At 45.5% G+C, this 14,230-nt stretch overlaps 1 protein-coding gene across 10 annotated transcripts; it reads left to right on the top strand.

The window, feature by feature from the left end:
* Positions 1-715: 715 nt before the first annotated feature.
* On the top strand, positions 716-13,565 carry NME1 (NME/NM23 nucleoside diphosphate kinase 1). 10 transcript variants are annotated; one of them, XM_007116551.4, is made up of 8 exons: positions 716-804; positions 3,028-3,120; positions 3,936-4,022; positions 4,626-4,672; positions 8,344-8,473; positions 11,509-11,610; positions 12,655-12,767; positions 13,259-13,565. In XM_007116551.4, the coding sequence occupies exons 5-8, from the start codon at positions 8,348-8,350 to the stop codon at positions 13,374-13,376; spliced, it is 459 nt and encodes a 152-aa protein (XP_007116613.1). In that variant the 5' UTR covers positions 716-804; positions 3,028-3,120; positions 3,936-4,022; positions 4,626-4,672; positions 8,344-8,347; the 3' UTR covers positions 13,377-13,565. The 10 variants fall into 10 exon arrangements, with proteins under 10 accessions (XP_007116613.1, XP_007116611.1, XP_028354725.1 ...); XM_007116549.4 differs by having other exon boundaries at positions 3,028-3,165; XM_028498924.2 differs by lacking the exon at positions 3,936-4,022.
* The last annotated feature ends 665 nt before the right edge of the window (positions 13,566-14,230 follow it).

Raw genomic sequence — 14,230 nt, 5'->3', positions numbered from 1 at the left:
CAAAATCTTCCAATCACTTCCCACCAAAACATAATCTTGCTGCTCTCCAACCGCATTTTCTAGCGCTCAACGCCCACTATAATACTGGCCCTTGGGTAATCACCAGAGTTGCTCCCTCACTTCATGCAGGTCTATTCTACTGCCACCTCCTTTAACCTTTAAAGTAGTTTACTGCTTCAATCTTCCTTCCGCCCTTGCCCTGCTTTTTCTTAACAACATTTGCATACTATGATATATATTATATTAATTTGCTCATTTATTTATTGTTTGTCCCCATTCCCAACCCCATAACCAGCTCCAACAAAGTTTACTGCTACACCCCAGACCCTGAAACAATGCCTGCCACACAGAAGGTACTCGATAAAAAATCTGCTTGACAGGCTGGAAAGAATGAGTAAATGTAAAACGAGGGCGACCGTCTACTTTTAGGTCAGGCGCTCGTTCAGACTCAGTCATCAGTAGGTTCAGACTCAATGAAAAGTGTGAGCGCCACCTCTCGGGAAGCCAATTTGCTCGAGAAAAAAAGACAGTCACAGAATCTTAAGGAAAAAAAAAAAGATGGCGGTAGCCCAGAATAGCAGGAAAAAACAGTACCGGAAGTTGAACTTTGGAAATTGCTCCCTAGAATGACACCCGACTGTCAGGAGGAAGCGTAGGCGAGTGGTGTTCTGCAAAATGGGCCCTCCCTCAGCGGATCTTGGCAGAAGCGTTCCGCGCGGGCGGGTGCCGGGAACCACGAGGGGCGGGGGCGCGCTTCCGGTGCCGGTGGCAGCAGAAGGAGTTGAACCCCAAGTAGCCGGATTGGTGAGAAGGGTTCGGGGTACTGAGAGGAAAGGGAGAGGAAGGGGGTCCGGGGAGGGGGAGATGAAGAGGTCGGATGAGTTCCGCTCTGAGAGGTGGCCAGGGTGATCGGGTGGGAGGGAAGCGCCTGTCGACAGGTGCAAACCTGTCAGCTCAAGTCCCACGCCACGTGGACTCACCTTTGTCCGTGGCTGCTTTTCCCATCAGGACGCGACCGTAGGGGTTGTGCCTTATTTGTTTCTGTCTAGTGCAGTGCTGGGCTCTGAATGAATGACAAGTGTGTGTCAGGTGGATGTGGAGGACACTTACAGGGACTGTTTGTAGCTCTTTAGCTCCATTTTCTCCTGGGAAATCCATGCTTGTCTCCAGCTTCCCCTGGGAGATCTCCGCCAGTTCTTGGGCTTTGTTTCTGTTTCTTGGAGGTGTAGGGTGATTATCACTTAAGACATTTTCTTTGCTCTTATTGAGTGCTAGGCCCTGTGACTAGGTACCAGGGACAGACACAGAAGTAATCCATCCGTGTATACAGGCGGCAGGCCAGTGGAGAGACAGAAAACAGAAAATTCAAACATATTGTTAAGGTGCTGAAATAAGAGGTAAACTCAAGTACAGGAAGATAGAGCCAGGAGGTGGTGCTGTTATCAACAGAGGGATTAACTTTCAAGGTAAAGGGACTCCTTTCTCATCTTGTGGAGACAGAGCAGGTCCTGAGCCCGATCTTTTTCTCTGTAAAAGGAACAGTCTGGAATAGATACTTTCTAGGCTTCCTTCCAGCATGATGTCGCATATCAGATATTACTCATGGCAATAGTTCTCCCACAGTCCACCGTTTACTGGTTAGTCAGAATATTCATTACATCTCATGATATAGCATAAGTTGCATAGGGTTGGGAAATCTGGATTTTGGTCCTCATTCGGGTGCTCTAGATCTGTTTCCTCATTTGTAAAAGAAGGGGACTGTAATGAAATAATCTGTAAAACCCCTTCTAGTTCTAAAAGCATGACTGTGACGGTAGGTCAAACCATATTTTAGACTGCCCTGTACCAGACATCACTTTCACATTATCACTGTAGTGTCCCTCATCTGGATAATTGAGAGGTAGTGTCTTTTTTGTTTGTTTTTTTTTTACATCCCCTGCCTTAGTTCTGCCACAGTATTGGGTACACAGTAGATGCTTATGTTAGTTCAAAAACTGGCTCCTGGACACAGAAGGAAAGGAGAGACTGAAGAGAGGCAGACCACTCCAGATTGGTAGGTGACAGGTGTAATGAGCAACGGAGCTTGAGGCCTATCTTGGGTGGTTGCAAGACGAGTAGATCTCTGCTCTCGCCTACCAGAATTTTAAAAGTATGCATAGAGGCCTTAACTAGGTACAGTCACATGTTCAGATCAGATGGTCTCAACAACACCTTACTCTCTCAAGGCTGTGTCCTTCGAACGGCCCCTACTGTGGGGACAGTAGGCAGAGTGTACATTCCAAGGACAGGGGTAGGGGTGAGGAGCCTCTAGTTTCTGGGTTCAGCTGGAGGATCAGCTGATAGTTATGACCTCCTCCAGTACTCCACCGCTTGTGACTGGCTCTTACAGTCTCACCCCCCTCCTTCTGCTGGGTCAGAAGTGTGTCCTGAGAGGTCGGCAAGGGTTTCTGCCAGCATGGCGGTGGCTCATTTGGCAGCTATCTGACTGCAGTGGAGGCAGATGCCACAGCAACAGTATAGAGGCACATCCAAGAGAAAACATGGATTAAGATGATTCCCAAAATAAGTAACAGTTTTCTCTGTGAAGAGCCCCATAATCTGAACCATTGATTTCCTACGTCCCCTTATGAGGCAGTAATAATGTCCAAGCCTCTTCTGTTTTGGAGGACAGCTTTTCTCATGAAAGATATTTCAGTGATTGGTAAAGACAGGCTTTGCAGGTTGTCATTTAAGCCTTGCTGGGTGAAGTTAGTAAGGGCTTCTCTGTATGCTATAATGTCCTCCAGGCCAATGGAGGGGACAAAGATGGTGGCTAAATGATTGTACCAGTAGAAAACGGAACATGCCCATCTGGCCTGTAGGAGAGGGAGGTTGGTGGCTTTAGGAACTTGACCCGGTTGTACATACCATACATATTGGCTGGGGCAGGCAGCACTGTTAAGCGTGAGGAGGTGGACTGGGGGCAGGATATGCCAGACCAGGAACCCCGCCTTCTCCCCTCTTTCAAAGGTGCATGTTTCATTGCAGCTATAGCACATTTCAACAGTCGGGCTTGCAGTAGGACAGCAGGATCCCAGTGGAGACTCTCCCTTACCCAGAGGTGTGAATTCACCCATCCCGGTGAGACATCCCATTACAAATTCCAGCAGATAACTCCTTTCCCAGGTATGATGGGGCTTGGTGTTCTCAGCAGCACGGCACATTGATCCACAGAGAAAGTTGGGGCAGTGGCTGTTTCCTAAGACTTCCTTACTTGTATGGCATTGGGTGTCTTGTCAGGGGTCCCCAGTCTGGCATTTGGGGCCGTAGGTTCTACTGGTTGATCATTCAAATGTATCAAAATCTGGGACAGTACTTTAGTCCACCTGGCCAAGGTGGTTTTACCTGTCAGTAATTTAATCTGCTGCTTTACTATTCCATTTTTCCTTTCTGCCAGTCCTCCTGCCTGTGGGTTATAGGGGAGATGGAACTTCCATTTGATGTCATATTCTTTTGCCCAGTCATGACCTTTGAAATATAACCCCTGATCACTGTCTGTTCAACAAAGGTATCCATACATGGTCTTAGCTTCTCTAATCCCCTGATAGCGGCAGCCTGGTTTGTGAGGCAACAGGGGACAGCTTGGGTTGGACCAGATGCAGTGTCCACAGAAACCAGAGCATATTTAGAACCCTCACTAGGAGGGAGGGGGCCAGTATAATCAATTGGCCAATTTCACATCAGTTGGGAGCTCTGGTGGGTGGCCCCAGACTCCTTTGGCAGTTGCCTTGGGTGTTGTTTAGAACACACAGGACATGCTATTACTGCATTAACTGAGTCACTGTATTTCAAAGGCAGTCCAGCATCCTTGGCAATATGTCACCCCCCTGGGCACTTCAGTGTTCCCTCTTCCTATGCACCCAAGGGTCAGTTGCTAGGACTCATTTCTGGCCTAGGGCATCAGCTTCCTGACTGCCAGAGGATGTCAGTGCCTTATGAACCAGGGCGTGGAAGACAGTGAGGAGTGCCTCAGACTCTTGCAGGTGAGCCCAAATGTCTTCTTACATATCCAGACCCCACAAGGCTTATTTATGATCATTCACCCCTTGTCTTTCCATTGTCTAAGCCATAGGGTCAATCCCTTTGGAACAGCCCAACTGTCAGTGCAAAGCATTAATGGCCAGGGCTCACCAGCCCACTGGAGGCTGCAGTTTGTTCCTCTTTCCAGGCATGTGTATACCAGGCATCAGTGGGAATTTCCCACACTCCCTCTCTGCAGGCCGACACAGGAACAGGGCCAGGACATTTGGAGGATCTACATTCTCTACAGGGCCTAGGAGCACCCACATTTCTAGACAGCGGGCCGGTGGTAGGGTGCGCCTCTGCTGCAAATAGACCTGTCATTTAGTCAGTGTGGGGGGTTTGAGCCATGGCAGAGGTGGGTAGATGGAATATATTCTGAACAACCCCTTCAAAGGAAGGGAAGTTCTTACCATGATGTGCTGTTTCTTTGTGAGAGACTGTACCCGGAGGAATGCTGTGTACACTGCTAGAAGCTGTTACTCTGTGGGGGTGTATTGGGTTTCTGCCCCCTTCCAGGGACCAAAAATCCTAGGGGTACTCTCTTTCTGTTGTCTCCCCCACAGTGCCCAACCCAGATCTTCTGGAGTCACGGACACATCTAACTCAAATGGTAATCAGGCTTGGGAGATGCCCAGGACTTTAATTTGCTTCACTAATATTTTTGCCATCTGAAAGGCGGCTTGCTGCTCTAATCCCCAGTCCCACGTATGCCTTCTCGTTACCAGGTGGTATAAGGGATGCAGGCACTGTGCCAGATGGGGAATAAAAGTCCTCCAAAACCCCCAAATTCCTACCAAGGCTTGCACCTCTTTCACATTCTTAGGGGTTGGATAGGCTTGTACATTATCAGTGACAACTTCTGGGACAACTTGAATCTTACCCAAATGGAGGACGGCCAGAAACTTGACTGAGGTGCCTGGGCCTTGAATTTTTTGTGGATTCACTGCCCATCCTCTCCCTCACAGATGTTCCAGCAAAGCCTGCAGAGTGTCCTGCAGCAGGGGCAATTCTTCACATGTGAACATTATATCATCAATGTAATGGGCCCGTTTTACTGAAGTGGGGAAGGGGAACAGGCGCAAGTCTTGGGCTGTCATCCCATGACATGTGGTGGGGCTGTGCAGGTAGCCGTGAGGAAGTCCTTGAAACGTCCATTACTGCCCCTCTCACATGAAGGCAAATTGATCTTAGGTATCAGAAACCTATGCTTGTTGAAGTTTTTCCGTAAAAGTCCTTGAATATGAAGCACTTTTGCAGGAACAGTTTTGCAAAACCATCAGAGTACAGCAATGACTGTAAATGAAAAAAGACTTTAAAATGGCCATGGTTAAAGATCTGATGAGAGTTCATTATAATACAGTTGACAAGGGAATTTGATTGTTTGTGTGATATACATTTTAAAATTATAACTAATAACATCATACCAGGACATATCAGATTTTTAGGAATTTCATACAAATATAGCCCAAAGAAAGTTTAACTCACCTTCTTTTTATTTATTTATTTATTTATTTATTTTATTTTTGGCTGCGTTGGGTCTTTGTTGCTGAGCACGGGCTTTCTCTGGTTGCGGCGAGTGGGGGCTACTCTTCGTTGCGGTACGCAAGCTTCTCACTGTAGTGGCTTCTCTTGTTGTGGAGCACGGGCTCTAGGCTCGTGGGCTTCACTAGTTGCAGCACGCAGGCTCAGTAGTTGTGGCTCATGGGCTCTAGAGCGCAGGCTCAGTAGTTGTGGTGCACGGGCTTAGTTGCTCCGCGGCATGTGGGATCTTCCCGGACCATGGCTCGAACCCGTGTCCCCTGCATTGGCAGGCAGATTCTTAACCACTGTGCCACCAGGGAAGTCCCTAACATCACTTCTTATTTGACAGTGTTTCCCATATAATTTAATATATCAAATAGGCTAATTTAATATCTCTCTTTTATAAGGAAAGAGTACATCTTTTGAGATGTTCCAGGGGCTGTCTGGAAAATCCCAAAGTTAGTTCTAGGTCAGCATAACTTTATTTAGAATTAGATTTTGGGGGAGCTTGTCAAAAATACCAAAAGGTTTTAAAACACTAGATTAAATAGGATCTTAGCTCACTGTGAAACAATACTTAGTTATCTATTTAACTTAAGTGACAAAGACTCCAAAGGCAAATACAGAAAGTTACATAATTGTAAAAAAAAAACTTAGCTCTTTTAATAGAGAAGATTCAGTTTTCTTAAGTAATTGAAGATGTGATAAAGACAACATGAAGCACAAGAAATTATTTGGATAAAACCACAGAATCTTTTTTTCTGGGCAGGTTACTCAAAAGGTAAAGAAGAACCTCTTACAGTCCCATAAGGAACAGACCAATAGTCCAACAAAACTTTGTCCTTTGAGCAGATGAAAGAAAATTGTTTCAGCTTTATATAAGTACACTATTGATATCAAAGCTTATTTTTCTTTAGGCCAACTAAATAGAGCTCTTTTACAAATTAATTTTGACAATACTCTCTGGAGATAGAAAAACATCACCTATATATAACAAATCCATAGACATTCGAACATACTGACAGACACAAACAGAGAATCCATAGCTTTCTCTCCAGAACTTTAGCCATGAATCAAGTATCCACTCACATGGCTGAAGCCTTTTACTAATATTTGTGGAGAAGATTTTAAAAATTTGGGAATTCCCTGGTGGTCCAGTAGTTAGGACTCCATGCTTCCACTTCAGGGGGAATGGGTTTGATCCCTGGTTGGGGAACTAAGATCCTTCAAGCCGCGCAGCGTGGCCAAAAAAAAAAAAAAAATTTGTACTTGCCCTCGATGAATAATCTTAGGGAAACTGTGGACTAGATTTCGTGTGAGGGTGCTCCTATAGCAGTCTGTGTTTTCACCACCGCCCCCCCTTTTTCTTTGGTCTGTGGGCAGTGTTTTAGTTATTTCCTGTGGTGTTTACATTTCAAAGACTTGGTAAGATTTATAACTCCAAGGAACAGAGAAAGAATGCAAGTTTTCTTGTAAGAGTTTTGGGGTGTATTTCTCTATTATCAGAAGTCTAGGGTAATTACTGTTTAAAGTTTTTCTTTGTATTGGGTTGGACAGCATGGGGCGCTTCATCTGTTTCATGGTCAGTCACCACAACATCCTCCCCTTTGTGCTCCTCGCTTTCCCAGGGATTCTGTCTCTTAGTGTCCTAATCAGGCTTTGTCACAGCACTTGGACATTAATCTGCAGCAGCTTGTGCTCTCCTAGCTTTGCCATACGACAAGCTAAGATCTCCAATTTATAATCCTGCTCTCTCATCTTGTCTGCCAGCCCCAAAGCTGGCAGAGCAGTGGACATCTGCACGTTCTTCTCTAACTTCGGCTCTTCTTCCAACTGTCTAACTCGAGCTTCAGCCTCTAGTTGTGCATCTGTGGCCAGTGGCCTGCCCTCAGTAGAGGCCAGCCCACTGTGGCAGCCATTCATTTCCCTTCTTTGCTGCTGTGTGTAGTTTCTCTAATAAATTCACTAAAGCAGCCGGTGTTCTTGGGGCATCCTTGTTTTCATGTGGTGGTCCACAAGTATCAAACATACAGGCCACCCTCCCCACATAGAGGTCGATGTTCAGCTTGGGATTTCCCCCAGGGACTCCTCTTTCCCAAGGCCCATTTCTTCAGTCTCCTGGCTGGCTCACAGATTGTTAGTCCACACACTGGCCCCTGTACAGAGAGGACCAGGAGAGACCAAAGAGGTAGACCACTCCAGGTTGGAAGGTAGCAGTTTTAATAAGTAAGGGAACATACATATGAGGCTTGTCTTGGCTGGCTGCATTGTACCCACCCACCAGAATCTTAAAGTTTATATAGTTTATATAAACTTATATAGTTTAACTGGGTTCAGTCACATGTTCAGTCCAGATGGTCTCAACAACACCTTACTCTCTCAAGTGTGTGTCCTTGTAACGGCTCCTACTGTGGGAACAGTGTACAGAGTGTATATTCCAGGGACAGGAAAGGGGTGAGGAGCCTCCGATTGCCTGATCCAGATTGAGGGTGAACTGGCAATCATGTCCCCTTGACATGACTTAATAGAAGCTTATTAAATCCAATGAAATAGAAATTATAGGCCCTGCTTTTGGACCCTTCCCCACTCTGGGGTATTAGTTCATAGATGACGGGACTGAGGAGGAATTAGGTTTTACTAGAGTCCTGGAGTTGACGTTGCAGATTTAAACCAGCTTTATGGAGGTAATCCTCTTGAGAAGGATAATGATGTAGGCAGGATATTCAGTGTTGTTTCATCCCTCCACCTGTCTATCCCCAGGACCATGGCCAATAGCGAGCGCACCTTCATTGCCATCAAGCCTGATGGAGTCCAGCGCGGCCTTGTGGGAGAGATCATCAAGCGTTTTGAGCAGAAGGGATTCCGCCTTGTTGCCATGAAATTCATGCAGGTAAGTGGACTTCATTCTTGCTATTTCTATTATTTCATAGAAATAGGAGAACATCGTAGGTCAGCCTCTCTGTTTCTCCCTTCAGCTCATTTTAGACGTCTCCATTTAGGGTGAACACAAATGTCCTAAAACCCGGAAACTCCTCGGTGGCATCTCCGCTGAGTCTTGGAGCAAAAGAGTTATTTGCGACTTTCAGAAGTAACCTCCCTTTTCTCTTGGCAATGCGGGGTTCCACGTATTACCGCAGCACTGTGATTTATGACTCAAAGCCCTGGGCATGTTTGAGCTCCTGATCATGAGCTTCCTGAGCAGATAATTTTAGAGACCCCCCCCGCCTCCTCCCAACTGTCCCCACCGTTTGAGGCAGGTTGTTTTTCAGCAAGGAAGTCTTTCTATCATTGTTTAACACCTGCCTACTGTCTAGCATATATTAGGCGCCATCAGGGCATGTAGGGGAAAGTTGTGATTTTGCCCTTGGGGCGGGGCGGCCCACCTGAAACGGCAGAGGGCAGACACACTTGCAAGATACCTACAAAACAATATTTCAAAAAATGCAAAGGATTGATTGACCAAGAACCCATCTTCAAACAGACCTGGGAAATAAGAATTTAAATTCTCAAAGCAAATACATTAGGAGATCATCTTTTTTTTCCTATTAAGAGTCAACGTTAATGAACGAATCAGAAAAAAAAGAGGGGGGTTGGATGGGTCATGCAGCTTGTGGGATCTTAGTTCCCTGACCAAGGATCGAACCTGGGCCCTGGCAGTAAAAGCGCCAAGTTCTAACCACTGGGTCGCCAGGGAATTTTAAATTTAGTTTGATTTGCATTTTAGTCCCTGTGTGATGTTTTAGAAAAACTGTGTTAATATAAAAGGGAGAAGACTGATGTTAATGCTGAGGGGGAGAGTGTGACAGAATGATTAGAGCCAGGTATTGGACAAGTAGTGCTTTCCAGAGAGTTTGTATATTAAATTAGGTTTTTTTTTAATACAACTTTATTGGAGTATAATTGCTTCACAATACCGTGTTAGTTTCTGTGGCACAACAAAGTGAATCAGCCATATGCATACACATGTCCCCATATCTCCTCCCTCTTGAGCCTCCTTCCCATCCTCCCTATCCCACCCCTCTAGGTCATTGCAAAGCACTAAGCCGATCTCCCTGTGCTATGCTGCTGCTTCCCACCAGCCAACTGTTTTACATTCGGTAGGGTACACATGTCAGTGCTACTCTCACTTCGCCCCAGCTTCGACCTCCCACCCCATGTCATCAAGTCCATTCTCTATGTCTACCTCTTTATTCCTGCCTTGCAACTAGGTTCATCAGTTTTGAAGGTAAAGTGAAATCAAAGTATTGTTGATCGGATATTTACCACGTGCTGGGCACATGTGTTTTTTCATCTAGCTCTCATGACAACCCAGAGAGGTACTTATTCCTTTTCCCGTGGTTGTTAGTGATAGGAAGCTGAGGCTTGGAGAAGTTAAGTAACGTGTGGTTATCCAGTCAGTGATGCAGCTGGGATTTTAACCCGGGTCTCTCTGACCCCTTAGTGCGTACATTTTGTCCTTTACACTGAGTTTCCTATCAAGGGCATGGACTTGGTGAAGAATGGGAGGAGGGATAGCTGCCATGAGCCTACAGGGTTATTTATTTATTTATTTATTTAAAATTTTTCCTTTAAAAAAATAGATTAATTAATCAATTAATTATTTTGGCTGTGTTGGGCCTTCATTGCTGTGCGTGGGCTTTCTCTAGTTGCCGCGAGCGGGGGCTGCTCTTCGTTGCGGTGTGAGGGCTTCTCATTGCCGTGGCTTCTCTTGTTGCGGAGCACAGGCTCTAAGCTCACAGGCTTCAGTAGTTGTGGCGCACGGGCTTAGTTGCTCCGCGGCATGTGGGATCTTCCTGGACCGGGGCTCGAACCCACGTCCCCTGAATTGGCAGGCGGGCTCGTAACCACTGCTCCACCAGGGAAACCCCTACAGGGTTATTTAAATGTGGAGGGAGGTGAGGGAAGACTTGAGCCCCCTTCCCACTTGCCCCCCCCCCAAATAAAATCCTGTAACCTGTTTTGCAGAGTAAAGATAATCAGAACCAATTAATAGAATTAAAAGAGTGTTCTGGTAAGGGAAGGTAATCAGTGTGTTAGGAGACTACCACTACAAGTCTTCCATTTGGATTGGAAGGGATAGGTCAGGGTGAAGACTAACCCGGAGCGATGACGTGGTTGTGTGATTTTACTTTGGCAAGTGACAGTCAACTGGGGGCTGAATGATAGGATGTTCAGGATGTGCTTTTCAGCAGCAAATCCCCACACTTGTATGTATCACTGAAGTGTGCAGTATGCTGTACGATGCCGTACCACAGAACTGGGAAAGCGAAGGGTCCTCATTAGACCCTTAAAAGCATGTATATGGGGGGGAAGAAGGAACACAGCTGAGTCGAGTTGGCATTGCTAAGCAGATAGTTTGCTCTCTACCTAACTTGATTTGTTCCCAGATACCAGCCTTGCCTTGCAATGTGAAAGATTCTAATTCATTCTTCAGTAACATTACTTATTGCTAGATGTCATGCACTTTTGGCTGGTTTGCAAATACCTGTGGTAATTGCATGGTCACCACACTGGGCCTTTATTCTCTGAATAAATATGAAGAGAAATGGCCTGGTTCAGTTTGCGTCTCATCCAATGCTGAGACTACCTCCCTGTAACCTTTTAGTTGAGGCTTGCTTGGGAGTGGAAATTTATTGTATTGTTAGTTTTCCTGTGTAAAATACCATGGCTGGATTCAATTCTAATGTTCTATAATTTTATGCTGATCAATCAAGGACAGTAGGGGGAAAATTGGTACAAAGCTGAAGCACTTTTAGTCCCTGTCACTTCTTCCCTTTGGTAAAGTCAAGAGTGAATTGGGTTATAACAGAACAAGTGAGCTGGGAGCTCACGTTTTAAACAGCAGGATGGGTAAGTGGGAAATAACTAAATTTCTGGTTCTTAGATAGTTTTGGGATCAATTCTCTTTTCTATCCTGTGGGATAGGCTTCTGAAGACCTTCTCAAGGAGCACTATATTGACCTGAAGGACTGTCCATTCTTTGCTGGCCTGGTGAAATACATGCACTCAGGGCCAGTGGTTGCCATGGTGAGTGTAACATGTGTGCGATGTTGATGTGAATGACTCAGTTGGGAGTGAAGAGTGAATATTGTGATTCTTGCTTCTAATGCCAGGTTCTCATTGATGCAGAGGATTCTGAGGCTAGGGCATTGGACACTTAGGGTGTAAGTCAGCTCTCTGGCTCACCAAAGACAAAATACCTTTGCTTGCTGAACTGAAGACTCAAATCTGGGAGAAATCAGGAGAGATATGCCTGATTGTAAGCTCCTGGAGGTGAGGGAGACTGTGTCTTGTTTATTGCAGTGATTCTTCTCTTAGTATGTGTTGGTTGTCATCTTTGTGCCAGGCTCTTTTAAACACTGGGGATACAATCATGAATGAGACAAAATAGGTAACTGTTTTCATAGCTTTCCTTGCCTATGTATCCTGAAAAGGGAGAATGGGCAGATAATAAAGAAACCAAAAAACATATATATATATCAGCTAATGATTAGTGATATGCACAGAAATGAAATAGGATCATGTGATAGCAAGTGAGCGCTTTAGACTGGGTGGTCAAGGAACGTGATTTTCAAGCTGAGATCTGGATGAGAAGGAGCCGGCCATGTACAAATTCACAGTGAAGAGCATTCTCAACCATGAAAATAGCATGTGCAAAGGACCTGGGGTGGGGGACTTTTTGAGGTACAGAAAGATGCTTGGAGTAACTGAAGCCTGGGTGAAAGGGAAGGTTGGATGAGATTAATTCATAGGCACAGGCAGAGGCCAGATTATGTAGGGCTGTCTCAGCCCTGTACTTCTTGAGTGCTGGGAAGCTTTGGGAGGTTTCTACACTTGGTGTTTTAGAAAGGCCACTCTGTGTCAAGAATGGATTGTAGAAAGGCAAGAGGAGGGCAGGGAGACCAATATTCCCGGTGCTGGAACACTTAGATGCCCCATAAATATTTGTTCAATGAATGAATGTCATTTTAAGGGGGGGGGGCTTTTTCTTTTTTTTTTGGAATTAATAGTTTCCAGATTTTCTCTGAGATTGGTTTTCTTCCTTGACCATATCTTCTTTCATCCTTGGAGGTCTGGGAGGGGCTGAATGTTGTGAAGACAGGTCGAGTGATGCTTGGGGAGACCAACCCTGCGGACTCCAAGCCTGGGACCATCCGTGGGGACTTCTGCATCCAAGTTGGCAGGTGAGAGTCGGTGCATTTTACTCTTTTCTAAAATACAAGTTAGGTGCCACAAGAATTTGGGTTTCTGAAGCTGAGGGTAGACATGATACCATATACAGAGCAATTTGTAATCAGAGTTTATTGTTTTCCTCCTTCTTAATTGGTGTTTGGCTTTGCAGGCCCTCTGCCTTTGGTCATCAACATCCCCTATGGTTGTGCCTCTGTTGTGAGAGTAGAACCTGGTACGATGTGCTTTGCTGGCCAGAGGCCTTCCTGAGGCTCCCACTGCTTGAATCAGTGTGGCTAGGAGGGCTGGATGTGGAGAGGGCATTCTTTATCCTTACGTTAATGGCAGTCATGGGTTTTTTCTTTTGTCAAGGAATAATGTATATGGAGCTTTGGTTTTTTCTGCTCCGGTGGCTGTAGGCTTTCTGGCAATGGAAATGAGGGGAGCTTCTGGGCAGTTTAATCCTTCTGACCTTGGTAATGTGGCCATCTCTTTTCCCATCCAGGAACATTATCCATGGCAGTGATTCTGTGGAGAGTGCAGAGAAGGAGATTGGCTTGTGGTTTCACCCTGAGGAACTGGTGAATTACAAGAGCTGTGCTCAGAACTGGATCTACGAGTGACATGGAAGCAGACCACAGTGCTTGTCCCACCCCAGTTCCCCTCCCTCTCATGGGCAGGGACCAGGTCATAGCAAATCTAGTTATTTCTGAGAACTTGCTTTTCATCTGGAGGGAAACTCTTGGAGCTGTGGATGCTCCCTGGACAGTGGTATGTGCTATCATCAGATTAAAATGTTTCATCTCAAGGAAGGAGTCACTGAGTAAGGTACCTTGTATTGTTGTATTGCTTTGTATTCTTTTTTCTTTTTCACGTACTCTGGCTAACCTAAGCTAATAGAGAGTGTAAATACTATATAAATTATATTGGCCTGAGAGATCACACACACACACACACACATTCTTTGCCTGTCCCTCTCTTCCCCCTGCATTCCATCCACTTTTGGCACTGAGTCAGTCAACAGCTATCTGTCAGGGATCTGCTAGGTTGCCAAGACTGTCCTATGCATTGAAGATTCCCTGGAAATAAAAGATACCCTTCCTGCTCTTGAGAAGCTCTCAGGGATTCAGTGGTTGGGGGGAGTGTGAGAAGTTGTAACTACTCGAAAACAAAAAAGCTATGTGGATAGTGGGCCTGGATTTCTGGGATGCCCTCAAAAGAAGCAGAAGATATCTTGTAAGTAGTTGTGATTTGTTAGGATATTGATTTGGCTGCTTTAATAGAGACAAGATGGAAATTTACTTATCATTTACTTAAAAGTTCAAACTGGAGATCTGATGTAGATCACTGTGACTATAGTTAACAATACTGTACTATATATTTGAAATTTGCTAAGAGGGTAGATCTGTGTTCTCTTCACAGGAGAGAGAGAGAGAGAGATGGAGGGGAAGGGAAGGAGGGAAGGAAGGAAGGAAGA

The sequence above is a fragment of the Physeter macrocephalus genome, chromosome 14, assembly GCF_002837175.3.
Source record: "Physeter macrocephalus isolate SW-GA chromosome 14, ASM283717v5, whole genome shotgun sequence".
Classification (NCBI taxonomy): domain Eukaryota; kingdom Metazoa; phylum Chordata; class Mammalia; order Artiodactyla; family Physeteridae; genus Physeter; species Physeter macrocephalus.
This window is presented reverse-complemented; position numbering and strand designations above follow the sequence as displayed.